We start from the raw sequence: 25,444 nt of genomic DNA, 5'->3' as shown, positions 1-25,444 counted from the left end.
TTTCACATGTTATCTTTAGTGACCTGTCTGTTATTTTTCACTGTATACGGCAACTAAAGTAGTTTCTGGAAACTAAAAAAATCAAATCTAAGTTCGCATGGAATATCATTTAAATATGATGATGCTGTTGTAAAATATTTTTAAATCCCCACAGTGTGTCTTTTAAAATTTTTATGTCTTCTGATGTTACACTACAGATGCTACTACTCCTAATATAAATTTTGTAAAACAGTTTACCAAGAACACTGTTGCATGTGATTTCTTCCACATCTAGACTATCTGTCAGTCTTTTGATAGAATATTTTCATTCTGACTATTTTGAATCTGCTGTTTGCCAAAAGAAAACAAAAAAACAGAAACAAAACGTCCAGAAGCTGTTCTTTTTACATCACACGTTTCCAAGTGTTACAGAAAGCAGTCCGTAGGTGGCCAGTGTGATAAAACAACCATGAAACATCCTGCATTAACTCTCAAGTGTTGTGTGGTTTCTTGCTGGTCTGCCGGATTAATATTTTAATGAAAACGGCTTGCATGCTTCCATTAAAAACACTATTCTCCTTTCATTGCTCGTGCCATGGTCTTCCCCGCTGTTATTAGGAGAATTTGTCTGTTAAACAGGGGCTTAAGTACAAATGTCCACTCATCAGCAAAGTTTGCAGGCAGGGTGATGCTCTCTACCTATTTAAATGACAACAGGCATAGAAATGTTGTGGAAAATAGAGAATTTTTTCCTTGAGCAACTACTAACAATAGCAGTTGCTTTTTTTTAACTCAAGAACATGGCCATCCAACATGTGCCTGTTTTACTGGTGAGAGCAGTTTACTGTAGAAAACAACTTGCATGTACATTTATGACCAGGAATTAGACAAAAATTTAGGGTCAGTCCCAACACCAAGTAATTGACTGTCCAAAATAATTAATAAAAAAAACATCATTATCAAGCAGGGTCCTTATTGTCAGGGATTCACAGAGGGGCAGTTTGGAAACTAATAATTATATCCTGAGGCATGGTTAGGAAAGGAAAGGGAAGGGCAACCCAGGTCTGTTGTACCACCAGCCTGCCACAGAAGACTTATCACAGCCTTCCTTCACAGAGCATACAGGATACATGATACACGATGAGTCATTGTGATCCAATCAGTCACGGCACAGCAAACGCAGCCAGGAAAAAAAACAAAAAACAAGCAGAGAGTGCAGAGACATAGCAGCGAGAAAAAATAAATAAGGGAAGAAGAAAAAGAGGAAAGAGGAGGAAGCACAAATAGAGAGACAGCAAAATACAGAGAAGATCAAGTGGAAGAAAAGGAAAAAAGCAGAAATGAGAGCAACGTGGAGGCATGGGTCAGCAGAATGAACCATAGTGAGGGTTGGGGCAAAGAGTGTGACGTGTGTCCTAACATTACCCGCAGCCCATGGAAGCGAGGGTTGTTATAGAAGAGCTTCATCTGTTCTGGTGGCAGGGGTCCCAACACTTTCTGGATGGTAAAGAGCTGGTCAATCTCACTCTCTCCTGGGAACAGAGGCTGTCCGTCACTCAGCTCTCCTAAGATGCAGCCCACTGACCACATGTCCACTGCCTTCCCGTAAGGAGCCCTGCGACCAGAGATTTAAGGGGTTGGTGATAAAGGCCAGGCATAGGAATAGCTACTTAAAGGATATGTCAGTGTAGTGACTGAGTTCTCCACTTCAGTGTAGGTTGGTGTATAGAAATTACTGGACATACCCGAGCAGGAGCTCTGGAGAGCGGTACCATCTAGTGGCCACATACTCTGTGTAATTGGCATCAGTCCCCTCTGAGAGATTACGTGCAAAGCCTGGCAAGAGAAGACAGAGGAAGCAGTATAGTGTGATGAGGAGCCTTTTGATATGCTCTACATGCTGAGACACCTAAAAATGATTTCAGCTGGGTACCTCTCTGGACGCTCATAATGATTCAAAGGCGTAAGTTACAAAGTAGCTGAGATAGGTGAAAGCTGTTCTCATGTACACTAGGAGAGATGACGATTCCTCTGGGAATATTAAGTCATTTTAACGCTGGATATAGTTTAACACATATTCACTCAAAAAAAATGTAACTGTTAAAATATGGAAAACTCTCAATTCATTTTCATAATCCTGAAGCATGACTAAAAATTTAAAAATACAAAAAACTGTCAAAATCTAATAGTTTTAAAAGATTAGTTTTTTTCCCCAACATTGTGGGAAATTACTTCTATTTTTTGGTTTGCTAAAATAGATAAGAAGACCGATACCACTCTCACGAGACTGTTAGCTTAGCTGGCATAAACACAGAAAGCAATGGAAAACAGATAGCCTGGCCTTGTCCGAAGCTAAAAAATGTCGACCAGCATCTCTAAAACTCAGCCATTAACATATTTTATCTTGTTTGTTTAATCCACACAAAAAAATTAAGTGCAAACAAGTCATTGGCCTGCCAAAGAAATACTTTCACACTCTACTCTACATCAACCACAACTTGTCAATTTTACAATTTGGATTTTATATGATTTAAACAAACAAAATATAAAATGGTATTTAGTGAGCTTTAGTTAGTAGGCAGTTTTTTACCTTTGGACAGAGCCAGGCTAGCTGTTTCCCCCTGTTTCCAGTCTTTGTGCTAAGATAAGCTAACAGTCTGCTGGCTATAGCCGTATTAGCTATATAGCTATATTGTAGCAAATAAGTGACCCAAGATATCAAACTACTCCTTTGTTCCTGGTTATTGTTTACCTATATCCTCTCATATAGATTTTAACTATGTGGGTAAAAACTTTACTTCAATTCTCATAATCCTGAAGAATGACTATAAATTTACATGGGAAACATGGGTAAAAAATTAAATATTCAAAATGCAATTTTCGAATACAAAATTTACAGTCTATACGTGCATTGATTTAAAAAAAACAAAAACAAAAAAAAACAACTGATAGCTCTAAACCACAAGTAAAATTCCCCTACCTTTCTAAGCTTTGGAGGTGCTGGTAGGCGAATTTTGGAACTTTGGACACAGCCAGGCTATGTATCTCCCCTGTTTTTGGTCTTTATGCTAGGCTAGATAGCCACCTCCTGGCTGTAGCTTCACATTTTAGTGTAAGGACAGTAGAGTGGAGTACATCGTCTTATCTAACTCGCAGCAGCAAAGCAAAAATGTGTACTTCTCAAAACAATTCCTTAAAAAAAAAAAAAAAAACTATCCAGGAACATGTCCTGTCACTTTTCCATTTCTGCATTAATAAAGGCGTAAAGGAAAGGGAAAATTTGTCAATCTGAAGTAAACTGATGCTAACAGCTGTTAGCATGAGCTTTTCACTTCCAGTTTGGATATTTCTCTAAGTTGCTTTTTTGCAACACTTAAAATACAAACAACACACGAGGAAAATAAATGTTCAGTAAGCACAGTCCCAAATGTAAACCCTCACAGCAGAGTCTGTTTGGCCTATGTCTGTTCACTCACTGCCTTTGGCTGACACAGAGCAAACAACAGGTCTTCAGTCTCTCACTCCAGATTGCCTACATGATGCTGGTTATGCCATGTTTTCCGTTTCCCCCTGTTTTGTTGTGGCACTACCAGATTGAATCAAAGCATGATTAGCGTCTTGTTTTCCAACACGTTTCATTAATTGAGATGAGAGAAGAATGCACAGCAGCAGCCTGAAAAGCACAACAGAGGGCTGCACATAGAGCTTTAGATAACCGGATGAAGCCTTGCTGCTGCACTCCTGATGCACTGGTTTCAGCCAAATATAGTTTCTGTTGAAAACATTCATTTAACATCACAGCTTTGACTGTCTGGCCACCTTTCTTACAACTCTTACAGTGTGAGTATTTAATAGAGGGGCTCACCAAAGTCACATAACTTGAGGACGTCATCGGAGCTGATGAGAAGGTTTTCTGGCTTTATGTCTGAGAAGGAAGAACACAGATGGGGAGTAAGACAACACATAAGCTTGTGAGCGGCATCATCATTACAACATCACTTAAATTAAATAAATTAAATAAGTGAATGATATTTCTTCATTAAAAAAGAAAAGCAAACAAAGAACCAGAAAAATCAAATTCTATCACTGAAAATTCACAGATTGTAAAGTCAAACCATAATTTATACATCAAAACCCTTGATAACACTGTCATATGTGTGCCTGGGTATACCACAGGCCATTTGGATGCCTGCTCTGTTGCTCTCAGTGTGCCAAAAGCTCACATGGGCCATCTGGTTTCCTGCTCGGCTGCCAATGATTCGCCAAAAGCTCACGTCTTGTGAACAATAGAGTGGTGGTTACAACACATCAGAAAACCTTTACAGCCACTGTTTCAAGAGAGAAGACTCATATTTCTATTTTACACAATTATGCAAAAGATGTGACTGATGTACAGAATTGGTTCTAGTTGTTTCTAAAAATGTAAGCACAGATGGTTCCCAGTGATGGAGCAGTGGTAAATGCTGCACTCTGTTGACACCACATGAGCCTGTGCCTGCTTAGAGCATCTCTTCTCTGCCTCACTATCATGGGTCCTAATAAAAAAAGAGAGATTTTACCCCGGTGAACAATGTCGTGCTTGTGGCACCAGTGGATAGCTTTGATTAACTGGTAGATGTAGCTGCGTGCTTTCTCAGTTGGCACACCGTTGGGTAACTCCTCAAGCAGCTCAAGCATATTCTAAACAAGAACAACCAAAAAAATGAATATCACAACCAAACGGGATGACTAACATTAAAAAAATCAGTGCAGACCTAATGAAGGAGTTGTCTGTAGAAGGAGCTTACCTTCTCCACATACTCAAAGACAAGATATAGCTTTCCTCTTCTGCGGAAGGCCTCTTTCAACTCAACAATATTCTCCTGCTTGAGGGTGCGAAGCATCTTAAGCTCCCGTAGTGTCGTTTCTTTAACCTCCTCATTTTCTGCATGGAGGTGAGACAGAATGGGAAATCAGGATTACGTTGGGCTTACAAGTAGTGAGGAGGATGGGATGCACCCCAACAGAAATAAAGATAAAGATGATGTGTTGTTTGACAATAAAAAAACAAAAGTGTTCTCTGATGATGTTATCCTCATCGGAGAAGAGAGCCCTCTTACCTTCACTGTCCTTGAATTTCTTAATGGCCACAATTTCATTGGTCTCCTGCAATGAAAGCATAGCAGCTAGTGAGAAATCAATTCTACTTTTCAATGCTCCTGCCCTTACATTATGACAGTAATAAAACACAGAAGTGCAGATGACTCGCAGCACATACACGTAAAAGTATAATGGTTACAATAAGTTGACAACACAATTTTGCATTCCATTGTGTGGGCTTTGGCTAAAAAGATATGCATTAAATTACTGCATCTTTAAATACAAACATGTATTTTTATAGCCAAATCTACATAGAGGATCACCTAATTAAATACCTGTTTGCATTAAAATTACCATTTCCAATAAAAGTAGTAATAAAAGTATCATCTTGATCAGTGATTCCAAACTTGTGGGTCAGAACCCCCACAATGGGTCTCAAGATGAATCTAAGGGGATGTACAATGATTACGGGGCTAGGAGAATGGAAAATACTAAATTCTGCTAATTTTTCCTTATATTTTTTTCTATTAAAATATGAGTTTTATCTTTCAAGTTTTTTGTCATATGAAACAGTCTTATGTAGAGCTGCAATGCTTTGTTGCTTAGTAGATTAGTCGATCAACAGAACTATTTTGATAATAATTTAACAATTTATTAATTAATAAGTCATTTTTCAAGCAAAAATGTCAAAAATTCAATGGTTACAGGCTCCTAAACTTGAAAATTTACTGCTTTTCTTGGTCTCACATTACAGTAAATTGAATATCTCTGGGTTTTGGACTGTGGGTTGAGTAAAACAAGACACTTGAAAAGTCACCTTCAGTCTGGAAAAACTGGGATTAAACTGTTTTCTGATACTTTATAGACCAAATGATTGATCGCTTAATCAAAGAAATAAACAGATTAATTGATAATGAAAATAATTCTTAGTTGCAGCCCTAGTCTGAGGGAAAATCTCATCACATAGACATGCACCCTGTGAGAAGGGTTGCATGCAGACTTTGCTTCATGTTAAGTCGATGTTCATGTCTTCACGTTGAGGATTCACTGGTGAAATATAGTGCATATAGGACCAGTGCACCTGGAAAAGTGGAAAAAGCCTTATAAAAAATCCTGCAAAAACAGTATTTGTGACCTGGTTAAAGGCATGGTGGCATGAACTAATCAATAATATGTGGAGCAAACAATGAAATTCAGAACTAATGACACTGTTTCCCTGAGACACTTCTCCTCATCCCTACATGAAGTTCTCCGTGAGAGACGCCCCACCAATAGCCCCATTTTGCAACATGTCCTAGTTAGGCCTGGTATTTCTGCCTATGGCTAAGAGCTGTGCTCCAGTTTCCCCCCGTCAGAAAGCCAGAGGCAGCATCACACCACTCCAACATGGACCACAGTGAACAGTGAGCCCTCCTTCCATAATGGAGAAATATAAGATGACTCAAAGCAGGGTCAACTTAATGAGTGTCACTGTACTGTGCATATGCAAGATAGTCTGAATGAAGGGGAATGATGCACAGTAGGGGGTAAATTAAATAACCTCTTATATGTCTAAATCCTGTTCACTAATAGAGGAAATAAAACCAGATCAGTGGCTACAGTGCATTTCACCTTAACAGGATCAGAAGTCGTGAAAATCATAGGCTTTAACTGTATGTACTGTACATGAAGCAATGAAATGTGTCAAAATATTACAACTGTCATATCTACAACTACATGTATAGTATCAACAAAAAAAGGTCAAAGTATAGTTCATAGGATCATGGTTACGACTCGCAGGCATTCTACATTTTAAAATCTACATTTTAGCTGAATATGTATTATATGCAGAAGTGTTGACTAATTTTTGATTTTTTTGTTTGTATTCTTTTCAGACAATTTTTGAAATTAATTATCACCAAGTTGAGTATATTTGTGATCAGTAGCCTTCAGAAAAATATCCACATTCTTAAATACCACTCGGATGTTGGTGTGGATGAAAAAAAGCAGTATACCTAAATCAACATCCAACATCCCTTCTGAAACCACTTGTTGATATCACAGACATTAAAAAGTGTTTTTTCTGTAGTCTATGAACTGGACACAGCAGCATGCTGGTAAACACACACTTGTAATGGCAGAAGGAAAACGAACAAGGTTCACTTCGCTGTGTGTGCTTCATTCATTTGCTTTTAAGGGTTGTGGAGGGCTCAAACGTGCGTCCTCGCATAGAGCACTCCCATCACCACCACCTCCACAGAAAACCACCTAAACTACCCAACTAGAGACTTTAAAATTTCAGAGACCCAAGGTAACCTCTTTCTTTGCTCCAATTCACAGCACATTTCATCAGTCATTTAAGCAGTTCAGGTTATTTCTGCTTCAAGTACAAAAAGTAGAAAGCACTGCCATCAGAATGATAACAGATTCTCCAAAGATACAGTATAAGACCAATAATACAGCACTTGTGTTCACATTAATCTCTCATTTGTTCACAGCCACAGTCAAATACGTTTGCAGTTTAAGTGTGCATGTTCATGTCGGAGGGATCAGTGCAGTACACCAACTGCTCTGAACCTTTTTTGTGTAACATTTTATTTTAAGCTCTTTAGGAATTCCCATGTGGCAGTGGACTGCGAGGCCCATTTATGTGGAAGAAAAAAAGTGAACTGGGTAAATTATTACTTACTATGAGCATGCTGTCCCCTCTCCCGTGACCTGAATAGCAAGGATTGAGCACTTGGGCCAAACAAGACCATCTATTCAATACCTCTAAAGTCAGGCACCTAAAGGTACAGTGTCTATAGTATTAGTTCATTTAAACAGTTATGCAGCACTGCTCTTTCTGCATTGAAACTTTCATTGATGTTAGATTCCTGGCCCGTCCCCAGTCAGTAATGCCACTGTAGGTTTTTTGCCACTGAAAACATCTGGAGAACATCTGCTCCGACATCAATTAAGTTGTGATTAGATCTTATACTGTAGGATTATTTTTCAGTTTTTCACAATTCAAAGTAGAGACACCGATACATCAGTTTTATAACTATGTAAATATCGCCCACTGGAAATGATAAGAGAAACCAGATTAATTACAAAGTTGTTCATTGTTCATGTTCTTAATTAAACCAGTTATCTCCTGTGTCTTCCAAGGCACAATTAGTCAGTGGAGGATGCAGTCATAACTGTGCTGTGTTTCACTCTTCGCGCATCATGCTGTCATATTTTTCATCTGGTTTGAGGTGTGTGCTGCCAAACTTGTAGCAAACTACAACACTGAACCCAGCATTAAGAGCACTAATTTAGTGTCGGAGTCTTGCTTTTGCACAGAGCATAATATTATCAGATTAATAATGCCAAGATCCCATTTTATGTCTATTTACACTGTCCAAAAAAGGAGATTAAACATGAACTGCTTGGCTGTGAAATTTGTTAATAACAGTCTGGTGGATCTAGAGTGCAAAGCCAAAAAAATGTTCACTTGGTAGTAAGTAAGTTCCCTCAAGGAAAACACAAAAAAGGAACTGCAAATGTATTTCTGTTGGAATTCAAACCTTTCCTGGGATTTTCCTTGGATTTCTTTATACATACGGTATAAGACTGTTTACCACTGTGCCATGTGACGATGTTTTTATTTATCCTTCATATTGTGCTGATGTTACAAACTAAATTTTTTTTTTAGGCCATGAAGAGCCAAATATAAGGCACAAAGAGAATAGTAATGACTCTGACCAACTAGGCCTGCTGCAGCACGTCATCTGATGCCTACAAAGCCAGTGTCAGTGCATTCCTCCATCCATTCATATTAGCTTTTAGGTAACATCCCAATCGGCAACATCAGTCTTATGGGGGTTGTTCACAGTAACATGGACCTAGTTCACCTTATGGTATATGCCTTGACAAGTGACAACCAGAGATGTAATCAGCCATAAACAAAGAGGACTTAATAACTACTGGGGTAAAAACAAAAGCCTTATCGCCAAAGACTTCTAGTTTCCAGGTGCAGTTTTTCCTTTTGTACAAGAGGTTAAGAAATGTGTAGGATCATTCAGAACAGATTTGAGAAACTCTGAAAATGAATGAACATCCACATCCAGGATGTGAAATTCCAGTCCCTAAGAATACATCAACAGGTGGGCTGGGCCTGACACTCAGTCTGCCTTCGACAATGCTTCAGAATTAGTCTTGAAATAGCCTCCATATATCAGGGGACAGCGACGACTTAAACATTTAGACAAGATACATGTATCCCCTCTTACATCTTTCTGTCTCTCGCACTCTGGCTCCTGATAGGACTGCACAGACAAGTGCGCCATTCAAGGTGACCCATTTAATGCTAGATGCGAAAGTCCTTTTTTCCTCTCATGTCCCAGTTTCTGTTCACTGCTTGCAAAAATAACTGTTCCCTTCAAAAGGGGGCGGATAGACTTTTTTTCTCCACTAAATAAATCTAGATGTTACTGACAGCCACTCAGCTTGTTTAGGAGGAATAAAATTTAAGCCGACCGCATCAATTCTATTATCGGTGGAAAAAGCACCATCGGTTATGCAACCTAAAAAAATCAAGCTGAAGCAATGCTAAAATAAAAGATAATCCAAAAAAAAGGAACATTTATGATCAAGATAGGACAAACAACAGATGACTGCAGAGCAGTGGTGACTCACTTGATGCTGCATGGCAGCGCCCAAAAACAGTGATGGGCTTAATAGATCTAGTCAATACACTAATTACTCATTTTTGGATCATTGTGTGGTATCTCCATTTAACAACTCAAAGTCACCGGCAAAAGCAGCGCAAACATTTCCAGCAGATAATAGATTTCTTCTAAGTGGGCTAAGTGACGCAGCATTAAAGGGTAAATCATCCATGAATCACACAGCAAAGAAAGGTGTGAAATTACTCTGAGTTGAAAATTTTTAGCATATTGTACTTCACTTACGGTCACACCCTAATTCACAGCAGGTTTTTCTCCTCTAATTGCTGAGGCTTGATGATCTGATTGCTCAGATTTTGCTGCTTTATCTTATAACTTCATGTCTACCAGGGAATGGGAATGTGTAGCATTGTGTAGTTGTCATCTGCTGCTTGTGATCATCTTGTGCCTGCATTTTAACGAATATACTGTGGTAATACATTACAATATAACTTACACAGTAGAAAATGAGAGACTTTCTTCCATGGCAGTCTTACTAACATCGACTGCTATTATGGGTTGTAGAGGCCCTAATTACGTCGGTTCTTCCACACAGCAATGGGATCAGCTAGACATATTCTTATGATTAAAGTGAGACTTTGTAACTTTTAAGGAAAAAAATGACACATTCTCCATCATAAAAATGAAAAGTTAAGTAGACAACCAATGCAACGCACCCTTTCTTAGTTCATTACACTACGAGGTTTTGCTGCTACAGTCTTACCTGTTCTGGTATGATCAGTAGCTAGCGGCTAATGTTAGCAAACTTTAGATAGAGTAGATATTACTGTGTAACTGACAATACTGAGTAAATTTCCTAAGTTTGAGTCTTTTCTACTTGTGTTCCTGTTACACTACATACTAATAAGTTAAAGGAATAGTTTGACATTTGAGAAATATGCTTATTTGCTTTCTTACTGAGAGATGAGAAGATGGATACCACTCTCATTTCTACTAGTAAAATAGCACAATTTTGTTTTTAATGCTTCACTCCTTCAAATGAACAAGACATAACATGTTAATTAGTGATATTTAAAGGTGCACAAAGACAAATTTTGCTATCTCTGGACATGGGCGGGGCCTGCTGTTTTCCCCCATGCCCAGCCTTTTTGCTAAGCTAAGCAAACCAGCTGCTTCTTGCGGTAGCGTCATATTTACCAGAAAGAGTGGTATAAATCTTCTTATCTAACTCTCAGCAAGAAAGGGTATTTCAGAAAATGTCAAACTAGGCATTAGTGAAAATTTTCACAAAAAAAACATCAAGCTACTGCTACACCATAATGTAGGCTAGTGGAGCTAGCAATAGCGACCGGTAGTAAGGAGACAAAAGTAGAACTGGAATAAACAAAAAATGGGAGGTCAAGAAACAGTTTTCTGTTACTTTCTTTCATTAAATTTGGATTAACTATTGAAAAAAAATTTTCCAGGAACATTTTTGCCTTTATTTATTTTTGACAGCAACAGTGGAGATTGGCAGGAAGGGCAGGGGAGAGTGAGGGGAGAACATGCAGCAAAGGGCGGCATTTGAACCTGGCCTCAGCCTTGATAAATGGTATGTGCTTAACCATCTGAGCTACCTTCAGAGAGAGGGAGATATATAAGACAGAGAGCAGATAGATGTAACTGCGCTGCGGTACAAATCTGATTAAAATTTTATATGTGTGCACTGTTCATCAACTTTATTGGAGCAGAGGCACCCATAGTTCCATGCTAGCTGGCAGATAAGTCATGTGCTTAAGGCTGAGAGTGATACACCATGAGAGGAAAATGTCAAAATATCACTGACATTTGATCTTAATACCAAAATACTTCATGATGTATAGCTTTATATTAGCTGTATCATTGTAAAAAATACCACTGGTTGGATTGTACATACTGCATCGCCATTGGCTGAACATGTTCACTAAGAATGGCTTCATGTTGGCATCGGTATTTGGCCCTCAGGGGTTCTGTGAACCTGAACCATGCCAGGAAAATACAACCCCACACCATACTGGAGCTGCCAGAAGTCTTTACCATAAGAAGCAAGCATTGTGCCTGTAGACCCTTTTTGGCATATGCCACGTCCTGTATGTTCTTGCTCACTTGCTAATAATAGTATGACTCATGTGAGCATGTGATGCCTTTCACTGCACAGTATAGCACTTACTGTGTTCTTTGCTTTCAACTTTCAAAATTGCTTGTTTATGTTTAATAATGGGACTGATTGTGCAATGCAACCTGTACACAGTGTTTAATTTTTTTTGTCTGTAATGAAAGTTCTTACATAGTGTAGTAGGGAAACTGCTTTGCTTGTTTACTTAGCTGTCTTGTTTCTTCTCGCATGTCAAGTAATGCATGGACATCCCTGTCAAGAGGCATGCTTATCTACAATCAACTCAAGCTGATACCTCTCTCTTAGATTTTCATGCCAACATCACATTAGTGTCAGGTTCTCAAGGAAAATTAGGTTTAACAACCGCCTTGTTCCTTTTCCAATCGGCCTAACTTGAACCCAATATTTCAGTAAATGTATGACTGCATTGCCTCAGTTTCAACACCAAAGTTTTAATCTGCAAAACTCTTAATTCACTTAATGCTTACCTTTAAAGACAAATTTTTGCACTTATTATGAAGAGTTATCACATGCTCAATTTACAGAATACAGTCACCTCATATTACTTGTCTTATTTAGTGTAAAAACACAAATTCATAATCATAACTTTGTACAACATATAGGATTTAGTGTAGCAAAGTCAGACACTACAGTCAACATTATGTATATTTACAGAAATATACTCTATGCAGTAAGTTAAATGCAAAATATCTCAAGGAATCCTAACTTTACATTATGTCAAATACTTCTGTGTAGGTAGCAAACCTTTTTCTTGTTGATATAACTAAACTTAAAAAAATGCAACATGCATAATAAATAATGCATTACTTCATGTGATCTCGACAGTGTTTTGCGTATTCAAATTCTGTTGTGAATATTAAGGAACAGCAACTGTAAACTGTTATAAAATGCAACATGAATGTGGGTATTCTAAACATGCTCACAGTCTCTCAGCCTCCTCAGAGGCATTTACACCTGCTGTTTCTATGCTTTCTCATCTGCATTCTGTCAACACTGTAATGGGATCTTACTTTTATATGTGCAGTCTTCCGAGCAGGCAATTAGGTAAGGATGTAACAAGCCCATAGACTGATGACAAAAACAAACATAGCAGTCGTACGTTTACCAAAAGCGAAGTTAGTGTACAGGCTGTACTTAATTTTTCTCTTGATATGAAAAGAGCCATCTTTTCTGATTTTGAATAGACATAGAAGACGACTCCTCAAACACACCTTCTTTGCAGTCTACTTCAAAATATCTTCATGTAGCAGTCATCACACGCTACTGTGAAACCTGGATTCTATTGGTGATATGATATGAAAATCTGCAGTGATGACTTTTCTTCTCTGTGCGCAGATACTTTCTCAATGATGCAAACATAGGTCAAAGACTGACACATGTCTGACTCTGGCTAAGTCCCAGTCAAAATGTAGCCAGAACACCTCCGCAGCTAGGGCCAGGGCTTTTCATAAAGAAGCTTAATTCTATAAATCTCCTTTGGTTAATGAAAACATTTAACAATTATTTCAATGCATCATTTAAGAGAATGTTAATCTGAAGATACAGAGCCCAGATGCTGTCAATGTTTTACCTTTCTATAGACAGAATGGCTGGGGAAACCAGTTCATGGGATGATAAGCACATTCAGGGTGTAGTGTGCATTCCTAAGAGGTGTTCCACACTTAAATAAATACTCACTACAGCTATGTTTACCCTCTTTGTATCGGACCAGTTTCAAAGGTAAGTTTCAACAGGTCCTAGAGTTTGGAGGGAGGTCTTAAAACAGTCTGCCAGTGAAACTAGAGATAAACATAAAGTGTGTCATACATTCAAGGACACTAAAAGAAGAAGGAACTTCAGTTTACAACCTCAATTGTTTAAAAGTTTATTTTTCAATTAATTCTAAAGTATAGTTTCAGTGGAATAAAGCAAAGAGGCAAATATGCATACAAGAAGTTTCATGGAATCAAAGTTTCTTTCTTTTGGTCAAATAGAATTAGTTTTTTTTCTGCTCAGCCCTGTCTCATGAAGCACCACACTTGCTCCGAAAAATCTTACACACAGTACTCAGTTATGTAATAACAATCTATTTCCTTTAACTTATTTGTATTACAACAACACATGATGAACATGTTGAAACTTTCTCTTTTGACTGTAAAACAGTTCTTTGCTGGGTCAACTGAGAACCATATATGAGGGAGCTTGCTCTCTAATCTACACTGAGCAAACATGCCATGTAATGTGTCAATGAACTCAGGGTCAAACTGCAGCAAAAAGGGTGGTTTCTACTCTCAGTACGGTTGTCCCCAGTTTCGTCAACACAGTGAATTAACAAATGGAACCCCAGCACCAAAGATTACCAAGTTTAAAATGTGGATGAAAAAAATACAAGCAGGATAAGCAACCGAAGAAAAATAGGTGTGACAACATTTCTGACTTCATTATGGCCATTTAGGTAACACTCATCTTGAATTAGAAAACAGAGAAGCAAACTGTAGAGCTTAGTTCCATCCACATCCAGTGCAAATTTTAAACAAATTTCCACAAAGTCAGAGAAAGAAAATGCAAATGAATGTCTGTTTCCATCTACTACCAGGCAAATATCAGAAGATGGGTGCATTGAAATCAACAATTTGTGGCACTAATTCTCCAGTCAGGTGCCCTTGAACCATTGCAGAAGAAGACTGCACAATGGGATGACATAATTAAAAGAGCACAGGTCAAAGCCAGGGTGGAGGAAAACATTTGAAAACATGATGGAAATATGGCATTTTTGTTTATTTCATATATTAATTAATTACAGTCTCCTCATTGCTCCACACAGATCTGATGTTAATGTCTGCCGCTATTTTTGTCTCTTCAGTGACACTGAAGTCACACGCTAAACGTCATGATTTATTCACTAAGTCTGTTTCCATTGCACTTAGTCAACGTTAAAACTTCCTGGCGATATATTGACTGATCTGTCTAGTTTTGCACCCGACACTTTCTGTAACTTTCCAAAAGTGAGAGTCCGCCATTCACGCCAACTTTATGCAGTGACTGGCCAGGTATGTGGCTGTGAGAAAGGAGCCAGGGCTCAACTTCTCTCTAGCTCTCTTTTCATTCATTACGCAACTATTTCTCTTGTTCTGTCACTTTTTGTGTTTACAACCGAGTGCAACTATGAAGTTCTTGCAGATAGACTGTCTGAATATGTGCCACAATACCCCATTCCAACAATTAGCGTCTCCCCTCTCTCTATAGCCCCTTTCACATTGAACAAAAAGCCACTAACACCGACTAACATCTGGCTTTTGTCTTCAGAGGAAAAGGGCATTCATTCGCGGATCACTAGTCAGGGGTATTTATCGGCTCCAGCTCCAATCGGCAGTGATGGAAACATATCACCCAAGTGGACACACTAATTTTTGTCCCTTTTCGGGCGTGATGCTATGAAGCGCGTTGAACTTACGAACGTTGACATGTCAATAGCCAGTAACATTTATTTTTTTTTATTGTTTTTTAAAGCTTATGGGAACAATGTGAAACAGCAATTTTGTTTTTGGTATGCAACACTGAAAGATGCAACATTGGCAAGACAGTGAGGTGAGAGTAAGTAAGTAACCGCTGTAACATAGTCACTGGCCTCCATGCTGCCTTCTACTGTTACCAACCCTGTTTTCCGGCGTGTTCAGGACATTGAACGTGACACAGCAGAAAAAGGGGAAAAAAAAAAACCACACAACAGAAAGGCAAACTCATCTACTGGCAGTGGGTAAATTGCCCTTTTTTCAAGCAGGTTTACCTGCGTTTAAAAAACCTGCATATACGTGGTAATTTTGGTGAAGGGTATATGACGGCCAGTTTTCCACTGAGCCTTTGACTGTGCCTTCTGTATACATTGTACGAACTTGTTCATCAGCATAACTTAAACTTTAAAAATGTGCCATTTCTTCACTTTTTAATCTCACATTTACAGTTCATGCAGTGTCTCCAGGATTGAAGACATTGTTTTTGGCATACCAAAAAAACAGATATTCACAAATTCTGTATCATCCCTGTCTAAAAAATCAATGTACTTTTATCTAAATAATTCCTGTCTAACAATCAGTGTATTTTTATTTAAGAGAGTTTTTTAAGAGTTTTAGCTTGAACTTGTTATTTTAAAAACAGCTGAACATTGACTTTACTGAGGCTCCACAAGTATGATTAAGCCTCTTAATTAGCTTACAATAAATTAGCATAATTCACAGGGTTTTTATCAAGCATCAACAGACAAAAGTCCTAGAGCATCCTTGTGGCTCACTTGGCAAAAGAAATTTTACGGTATGTAGATGTAGCATCCTCGAAACTGCTTGAATCTGGTATTCCCCTCATTTCCTGTCAACACACCACAATAAAACACTGTATTCCCATTAGAGAGTTGTTCCAAAAAAGAATTAGTGAACCCAAACATGTTCTTTTGGTGATCCATTTACATGGACAAGAAATTAATGAAGGATGAGCCAGAACTACTAGACAAAAGCTTCTCTGTGCCCCAGTGTCCTCGACCCTCTTGACATAACAAATTGTTGCAGTTTCAGTCTGGTTACCCTCTTTATAAAAAAGCTGTGGCGAAATCTGGCAAAATAGTACAAGACTGAGGAATGAGTGTCGAAAAACATGAGTAAGATCCTAACAAACAAAAACTGTGTTCTTACAAGGTACCAGGTAATAATATGGGGCTGCTAAATCAAGCTTAATATTTTATACCAACTTGATGTTTACATTCAGTCTGTATTAAGTCAGCTTGTGTGACTGAATGACTGAATTCATTAGACATGATGTCACAAGATATCTGGACCAGAGCATATAGAGTCTTCCTATCAGATGTATTAAACTCTGCCTGAATAGTATTTACACTGAGTTCTGCTTTTATATGTAAATCACAATTAAACAAGAACACAAGTCTATTTTGGACCAACAGTCTTCCATATACTGTGTATACCTTTTGAACATACTCACTAAAGTCCTCTAAGAATGTCACAACGGTCAACATGCAGCCATTACACTCGGTGATGTATATACTGTACTTTCAGCAATAATAGCCTATTTTGTAGGTCTAATCTATTATCCCATTTGTGTGGTATAGCTTGGGTATCAATATATGAAGAGAGTAAGTCTTGCCAGAATAATAATTGGACTTGTAAAAAAATAATAATCATCCACATACATTCAGCTGCTTAGGCCTAATAAGCTACTAGACTGGGACTGAAACCTCCAAGCTATGTCAGCCAAACTTCTTTCTTTGACATTATTCTTCTCTGTGTCACCTATCTACACCACAACCAGCCCAGCTGACTTAAGTCTGCATTTGTACGCTATAAAGCATATGGTGGGGTAAACACTGTAATCTTGCAGCCTCTTAAATACATTCAGATTATTGAGTGGAAATTGGTGAATGCATACTTGTCTGTTTCCATCCTTTTTATATCTGGCCCCAGATCTTTCTTGGAACTAATTATTCCCGTTAAACACATATATTGTATAAACCAAATTCGAGGGGCGTGTCTCTGGTGAAATAAGTATGTTCTCTAAGCTAGAGCAGCTGCGTCTCAGCAGCAGTTGTTACATACCAATGAAGCCATTTTCTCTGGCCAGCTCACTTCCCAGGCCAGAGTCACAGTACCATCAAACACTGTGTAAGCTAATGTGTGATTCTGTTTTGTAAGTGGCAGCGCAAATGTGTGCCTATGTGTGTGCATGTGTTCACGAAGTGTGTGTTTGACTGTGTGCTTGCCTCTGTGTGTATTCACACATAATTATGCTGCATAGATCTCTGAGTTAGCCCTTGAAAAAACATGTCAGTTCATTCACACTAACAATACAATATTTTCCAGATGGCACTGGTCCATATTGATCTGCAGCCAGAGAATTCATCCTCCTGTGCTTTCACACGTCAAGCAAAAGTTACCAACAGATAGTCTATCAAAACTGCATAAATAACTGTATTTCCAACACACACAAGGCCCAGAGATTGCGTCAAATGTAGGACTTCAAGGTGATTCATTTATTTAATGCTATGGAATTTATAAAGAGTAATGAACTAATTAAAAGACATTCCAAATTAGGTTTATAAACTAATGTCAAATCAACTAATGGAAACATGGCTAGTGAATAATCTCTTCAAGTGTTTGTTTTTCAACTACAGTACTCTTACCACATTGTAGACAGTATAGCCACTATATAGCACTTTTGCTGACACACATGCCTGTTACTCAGTTCCAAATATTCTGGGATCAAGAAAATACAGCATTCACCTGGTATAAGACATAGCTGATGTGATTCCTCCTTTAGGTCAATTGTTTCACTTTTACAAATCATGTCTTTTCTTTGATAATTTGCATCTAAATAAAAGATGGAAAAAAAACTTGCCTAGCCTTTCCCACAAAATGATGATGATTTGTTGGCATTAAGTGTACTGCAGTTATTTTAAAGCTGCATTGACTGATTTTTTGGGGCTGTGGTGAAGCGCAATATTCATTCCTTCTAGCTTTAGTTGGTCTCCACCAACTCCTTTGGGAAATGTTTGGCCATTCAGCTACCAAATGCTCCACTATGTCAATGCCAACACAGGCATATCTGTGACAAAGTAATATAGGCCAATAATATCACCCCGGCTGACGTATCAGACAGACTTTAATTCAAACTATTCTGATGAAAGTTTCAGGCAGCAAATAAATGTCAGTGAAAAAAATAATTCAAAAAAAATCATAATTTCCTTAAGGATTTTGAATACTGCAATTATGGTGATGATTTTTGTAAGACTTTTGCAAAAATAAACAGTAAAGAGAGTGTTAAAGCCCTAGCCTCCATCTGTTGTGTGGACCTAAATGAGGTCTATTGATGGGAGTTCTATTGTATAAATTGCAGACATTGGCTTTTGCAGCTGCATAGGAATGGGATCCATCAGTCTGAATAATAAAGCCCAGTAATTATAGGCTGTGATTCCGGCTTACAGCAGGGCTTTCCTCTTTTCCTCACTTCTGAGTGTTGCCTCAACATCAAGTCTTGATGCTGTTGTCTTTTACAAATCTCACACTTAAGCTAACTCGCTGGCATTAGAAACCTGGCTAATGGGTACACTGAGTGAGGTCATAGCTGTAATGAACATTGTAATGAAAGTAGATGCAAAGCAATTGCTGAAAAAAAAAAACCTCAAGGATTTTGATGAGGAAGGCTCAGAAAGTGTTTTGTCTGTTTCGTGCAGATCTCTGTAAGTAGGAGGTAGTTAGTCTCTTATTCATGCTGGATTGCTGTCAATTCTTGGCACAGCCTCTTCCTTAAATGGACTGAGATGACAAGGCTGTTACTGCAGTGTGGGTTGTCTGCTTTTCATAGTCCTGCTGTTTTTTTTTGTTTGTTTTGATTTGATTTGGTTTCCTTATTCTTATACTAAAAAAATTAATTGCTTCAAGACAACCTAATAAAGCCACTTTTACATGAACGAAAACAAACGAAGTGGAGCAGGGGAAGTATTTAAGTTGACACAATTTCTACCATTCAAAGGAGATCTTTCTAACTAAAGTACCCGAGTAGAGCCAAAAGGACTGTAACCAATTATCCAGCAGTCCGGAGGAGCCACTTAAAACATCACATTAATTCTACGGCACAGGACCACTGCAGTAAACTAAAGTGAGGTGACTGACCATTTGCTTCAGATAAACCACCTTTAAAAAACACAGAGTCTCGGTCTGCTGTTCTCTGGGGTCCGGCAAATCTTTTTTAACCTCCAACAAGCACAAACTTAATGTCTAATGTAGCCTTAACTTTTGTAAGTTAAATACACAGGACACTCCAATCTCCATCTTTAAAGGATAAGGCTGGAGATAGTCTTTTTTGTTGTTGTTAGCAAATCCCAAAAAAAAGACCAAAACCAACAATGTTTTTGTCCGACTCCAACTTCCCCAGCTTGTCTGTGATTTTCAGCCCCAAGCCCATTGGTTGTTACTGAAGAGTAATTCTTTAAAAAGTTTGTGAGTCACGAATTAATACTTTCCTTTTTTAAAAATAAGTTCAGGAATTTCCCAAAAGAGCTGGGATTGTAGTTTTTAGCAAATGTTACTCAAGCAGGAGGAAAAATTCATTTCATTTGGTTGGGGAAAATTTTCAGCCACAGATTAACACAAATTTGGTGCTCTAGTATGTATTTACAGTAGCAGCGCAGTGTATATGGGATTTACTCAAAATAAGCTACGTTGCCCTTGTTTATTGTAATGAAGAAATATGACACCACAGCAACAGTGTGGCTCATTTATGTGTTTTTAATAGTTTTTGGACAATGGAGCTCTATGGCACAGAGGAACAAGCTATATCAGACTTAGAGGTTATACAGACAACGCTCGCTGACCAATTCACTGTTCAAAGTTCACAGTTTTGGTCTTGTCGTGAGATTTGTTGACAATTGGAAAAATACAGATTATACCGTTACCTTGATAACATGATGTTTTTCATGAGGAAAACTCATTACATGAAATACATGATAATTGGAATGGTTTGACAAGACCAATAAGTAAGAAGAGGCTGAGGTGATTAAAATTTACAAGATCTTACCTTGTGTCGGCACTTCAAAACAACACCATAGGCACCTATAAAAGAAGCAAACCGCATGATTAACTGAGATTTAAAACAGCTAATCTTTTCATGAATATTCAGAATATTCATATGTTATGGGTGCTACTTTTGCCTTTCAAGTAGAGCTACTTCACTTAAAAGGAGCTCCTCATGAAATAATTAAAACAAAAATTGACAGCTCAAATTCTGTTTAAAAATTCTGATATGTGATTAACATACCAGCATGGTCTATAATCGTAAATAAACAAGGACTGGCTCGATTTAGAGAGTTTCTCAATCTCACATGAAGCAAGCTGTCCAATAATATTAATAAGTCTAGAACCTACTGAGCCCATTTTATTTCCATTTTATTTCAGCATATTGCTACAAAGTGAAAATGGTTTTAATTGCTTCTTATATGTTCACATGAATTAAGGAAAAACATCCTCCTCTATAAAAAGGGAGGTGGCTCAAAAAGTAGGACACAAGTGTTGGCAAGCTCCTGTAGTTCTGATGTTATTGACCCTGGCAGTCACACACACATCTCCTGAGGGTTCAAGAGGAATTCTTGAACTGAGCAGGCATATGACGAAGTGCTCCGCACTCCTTCAAAAGCACATCAGTGCTAAACGAAGTCATCTACTCTCTGCAAGATGCTGCTCTAATATATTTCCATTCTTTCTAACACAGTTCAGATTGATGGAAGACATAAAATTGGTTTTGCATGGCTTAAAACATGAACTACAAATTGCATGTACTTTACATTACTGCCAATGTTTTTCTCTAGTGCCATACTGTATGTTTATGAATTGTTTTTCTACATTCCAGGTGGACATTGGTTTTCATTACTTCTAAAAAGATGTGAAAATCTGCTTGAAGATACTTAAAACCTGCCTGAGATAACAAATCCATAACAGTGAATGTTTAGACAATTTATTTTATTATACTTTTACTACCATTTGTTGCTGATGCAGTTGTGACTTTTTTGAAAATGCTTCCTTGTTCATGGAATCTAGAGAATTTGCTGCTAAAATGCATTGAATTCAGGAACTAACTTACCAGAAAATGAAACCCCAAAGATGAACAATAAAATTACATGGATGCCATGAATACAATAATGGGAATTTAATATAACTTTTCGCATTAAAAATAGTTGCTATAATCCTGCTGACTCTCAAATCCTAGATGTTTCCTACAAGCATGTAAATACACAAAAATCTGTCCCTACAAACAAATACATTACTACTAGATGATTACAAGAAGGTTACAAGAACAAAAATAACATCATTTGTAGATCATGTGCCAAAAGATGCAAAACCACTACAATTATTCCTCCCCTTTAGTTTCCTCCTTAAAAAAGGAAGTGGAGATAATTGCACAAGATTCTGTATATTTTTTAATTGCTGGGGTGAACCTATATGCAGCACTCAGTCCTAAATAATTAACAAAATTGACTGACCTCAAAATCTCTGAGGAAAAATCTATGATTCTGGATCAAGTGGAGCACACTGTGCCATGAGTGCAAAGGCAGAGCCGGAATGAAAAACGTCCACAACTTTACAGTTTAATGTGGTACTTAATGTGCTGATTTCCTTCCAGACAAACTCTTCGTTGGACAGGCACCCAGCTTTCAAAATCCAGCTCAGAGTTTCCCTGTGTCTTCTAGTGACAAATTACACACACATTATAAAATTTATAGGATGTGGGAGTAGGGGTTTAAAAACTGGGACATGTAGGTGGCCCCACCTCAAGGTCTCTGCTTCTTTATATCATCCAAGTTGTTCAAGAAAAAAGGAAAGGCATGAGAAGCATTTTAGCAGAATTTACCATCGAATGACCCTGTCCCACTGACATTTGCAACAATAAACTGAATCCCCAAATCTACCTCTTCATTTCTACTATAACAATGCAAGAGTATGAATTCAGGTCACAACATCTACTTTCGGTTTTTTCACAGTGAAATTCTTCCTGATGAATGAATATTAAAGAGAAATCTCCTCGACCTTATTGGGTTTGCTCAGTCATGAACAACAGATCAGGCTTTTAACAGCCTTGTTCCACAGGCAAATTGGATAAAAACAATCAAATGACTGCTCACTGAAAAGCCCTGCAACAAATTTGTGAGGGTGCTACCTCACATGAATAGCTGTGGCTGAAGACTAGACTGGACTAGTTGTCATTGATGCAGATGAATGGGCAAATACAAAATATGCTGTTATACTTCACATTGTTAAATTTGAAGTAAATGAGCAATCTCACCTTCACCCACAATCCCAAGCACTTCAAATTTATTCATTACATCACCAATGTCAGGGATCTTCATGAAGTCAAAAGGTATGCTGTGTGACGTGCATGGAGCTCAGGTAGAGGGGACCCGGCTACAGGATGGCATGAGCCGGCCAGCTGTTGGCTCCCAAGAGGTGTATGCCGACTATGAGCCATAATATCTGCCACATGCCTTCAGCAGTGGCTGACTTTTACCTGCACAAAAACATTGCACAAAATTAAAATATATACAGTGTAATCCTCACTTACCTTTAAAAGTGCAACCAGAGGTGAAATACCTTTTATACATTTAACCAATTTGTTTTGAAATGGATTCACAACATGTCAACTTAACTACTTCAACCTCGAGAAAGCTCAAGAAATTGACTTTTTTAAGAGTTGGTCAGTTGTACTTCAGTGGCATAGAACTCGTATTCAACAGCTCTAACTCTCTGAGTTAACTCCAGCGATTTATTATTGCACATTCATTAAGTTGGGGTATTTGCGACAGACTAAAAAAGAATGGTTAAAAGCTATGTAGCAGAGGTCAAGATATCCTGACTTTTAGTCCCCATAATGAGTCACGCTTCAAAAATGCTGGATCCTATAATTCCCAGAATGCCATTTAATAACATCTACATTAGACCGGCCTGCCTGTTAAATTCCCTCATCTTTCAGACTCCATGCCCCCAGTTTATAGCACAGGTCAAATACTTGAAGTTTTAAGCATTATTCAGGGTAACCCAGATGACATCATCAGGGTTATTTTTTCAGACTTTAGAACGTCCCTCCAGAACCACGGAAGACATTATACAACTGTTTTCACAGGCTGAGTAGTATTCCACCTATTGAGTGAACTGATCTTAATATGTAAAATCAGTGAAGTGTCCCTCTAACATAAATTAGGTAAATAGTAAGGTGTCCTATTCCATGCCTTATACATACATAGTTTACTATACCTTATGAAAAGAATTGAACTCTCTTTTTTTGAAGAGTGAAACAGTACCGAACAAGCTCTTAATTTGATCAAAGCATCTCCTCTGGTATCCACACACTCTCTACTCTTATTGAATCAGATAAGACTCCAGATACCGCTTTCTCCATTTCATCTTCTCCTTGCTGGAAAGCTCAAGGACTTGCGTAGCCTACTCACACTCCCAGTCTCCTACGGTGCTGTGGGCACAGGAGCTGCTCATCAGTATGTAAAACCTCAGCAGCAAAATAAACTCTGTCTCCCAAAACACTAAACATCACTTTGTGGTCTTTTACTCCCTTATCTTACTCAGCTGTACACCATCAACAGAAGAATACTGATAGGTATACTGTGGGCAAACTTGAGGAGGACAATACCAGACTAAACTCAAACACTGATGGCTTCACAGAAAATGTGTTGCCTTTTTAAACCTGAGCGTGTTAAAATTTCTCCCCTCGTCTCATCCTTTCACAACCTACATGCGGTGCCCTGCCGGCCATTCTTTTCCAGAGCAGATTTTAGCCAACTACTCTCCCGGCCTACACCTAGAAGGCTAATATGATCAGGAATGCACTGGGCATTGCTGTGGATCATATATTTTGTCTCTATCAACAGAATGACTCATGCGTGGTAATGGACTGAGTCTGTGGAATTCAAAATACAAGACCTTTAAACCTCCTGATATGACCAGTGCATTGTTATCCATGCCTGAATTGGGTTTATAATCATCACAATTAGACAAAATGGTACGAATTTTGCAAAAACAAGGGATTCAGCTGACAACTTCACTACCATTTGAGGTAAACTGACTACACATTTTTAGGAACACAAAATAAGAACAACAGCAACAACCATCAAAGATTGGTCAAATGTTGCATTATGATAAAAAAAAAGTCAAAATAATTGCTGTATATGTAAATATTTGTCATACATTTGTGCAGTTGATTGTTACAATTCTCTCACATCCTGAACAGCAGCAATACACACGTACCAGGGTGAAATCTGGCTGTGAAATTATTGTTTTTAAAAGGGACTGTAGCTCGCCTGTACGTTCAAGTGTGTGTGTGTGTGTGTGTGTGTGTGTGTGTGTGTGTGTGTGTGTGTTAGCTACGAGTGCCCACAGAATGAATGTAGCTCCCACATTTTCAATGCAAAGCAGCAATAAATCCAACAAGTCAAACATACGGCTACACTCAAGCCAACTTAGTGCAAATTGCCACACATTAAAAGCTTTCTAGCCTGGACTCTGGTTAGTTGCGTAATAATTAAGCTAGGTTAGTTATGTTGCCTTAGTGCGCTGCCTGATTCACAAAACATACAAAATCGTACATTAGCTAAAAACAAACCTCAAGCTTGGTAACGTTGCCTTTCTCATGAGCTTATGCTGGAGATATTCACATTACACCTTGAGCTTACAATTCTTATCTATAACATGATCAAATGAACTACTCACACAGTCAGTGTTTGGTAAAAAAAAATAAAATAAATGATGGAAATGGGCCGATACCTCCACCCACCAACGAAGATATTTTCATTGCAGCAGGCAGCTACAGTAACTGGATCGTGCCGTTGACAAGCTGCAAGCAGATCACCAGGCAACAGTTTGAGTGGCGTGACAGCGACCAATGAGAGCGGTTAAAGCACTTGTTTACTCGAACGCCCCCTTGTTTCCGACCAATCATAGAGCAGCAAGGCTACACGGAGGGGAAAACTGTGTTGCAGTCTGAGGGTGTTTCGTATGAGGTAAGATAATATTGTTCTAATTTCTAAATTACATAATTCACAAGATCACACCCTGCTTTCAGTATG

At 38.3% G+C, this 25,444-nt stretch overlaps 1 protein-coding gene across 3 annotated transcripts in view; it reads right to left on the bottom strand.

Annotated features, from left to right (window-relative positions):
• Positions 1 to 25,180, bottom strand: part of LOC120790448 (cyclin-dependent kinase-like 5) — a 37,907-nt gene extending 12,727 nt beyond the window's left edge. For 2 of the 3 annotated variants that reach the window (XR_005707547.1, XM_040127955.1), the window contains exons 1-9: positions 24,982 to 25,081; positions 22,657 to 22,878; positions 20,398 to 20,432; positions 5,079 to 5,124; positions 4,767 to 4,903; positions 4,539 to 4,659; positions 3,845 to 3,904; positions 1,725 to 1,815; positions 1,405 to 1,594 (exon numbers count right to left, since the gene is read on the bottom strand). Coding sequence is in view for 2 of the 3 variants with exons in the window: in XM_040127955.1 (XP_039983889.1) it covers positions 1,405 to 1,594; positions 1,725 to 1,815; positions 3,845 to 3,904; positions 4,539 to 4,659; positions 4,767 to 4,903; positions 5,079 to 5,124; positions 20,398 to 20,432; positions 22,657 to 22,720 (744 nt within the window). In the remaining variant the exon portion in view is untranslated. The other variant, XM_040127956.1, reaches the window with a different exon arrangement.
• Between the last annotated feature and the right edge of the window lie 264 nt (positions 25,181 to 25,444).

This window comes from Xiphias gladius, chromosome 6 (genome assembly GCF_016859285.1).
Source record: "Xiphias gladius isolate SHS-SW01 ecotype Sanya breed wild chromosome 6, ASM1685928v1, whole genome shotgun sequence".
Classification (NCBI taxonomy): domain Eukaryota; kingdom Metazoa; phylum Chordata; class Actinopteri; order Istiophoriformes; family Xiphiidae; genus Xiphias; species Xiphias gladius.
The sequence above is the reverse complement of the archived record's forward strand: the minus strand, read 5'-3'. Positions and strand labels throughout refer to the sequence as shown.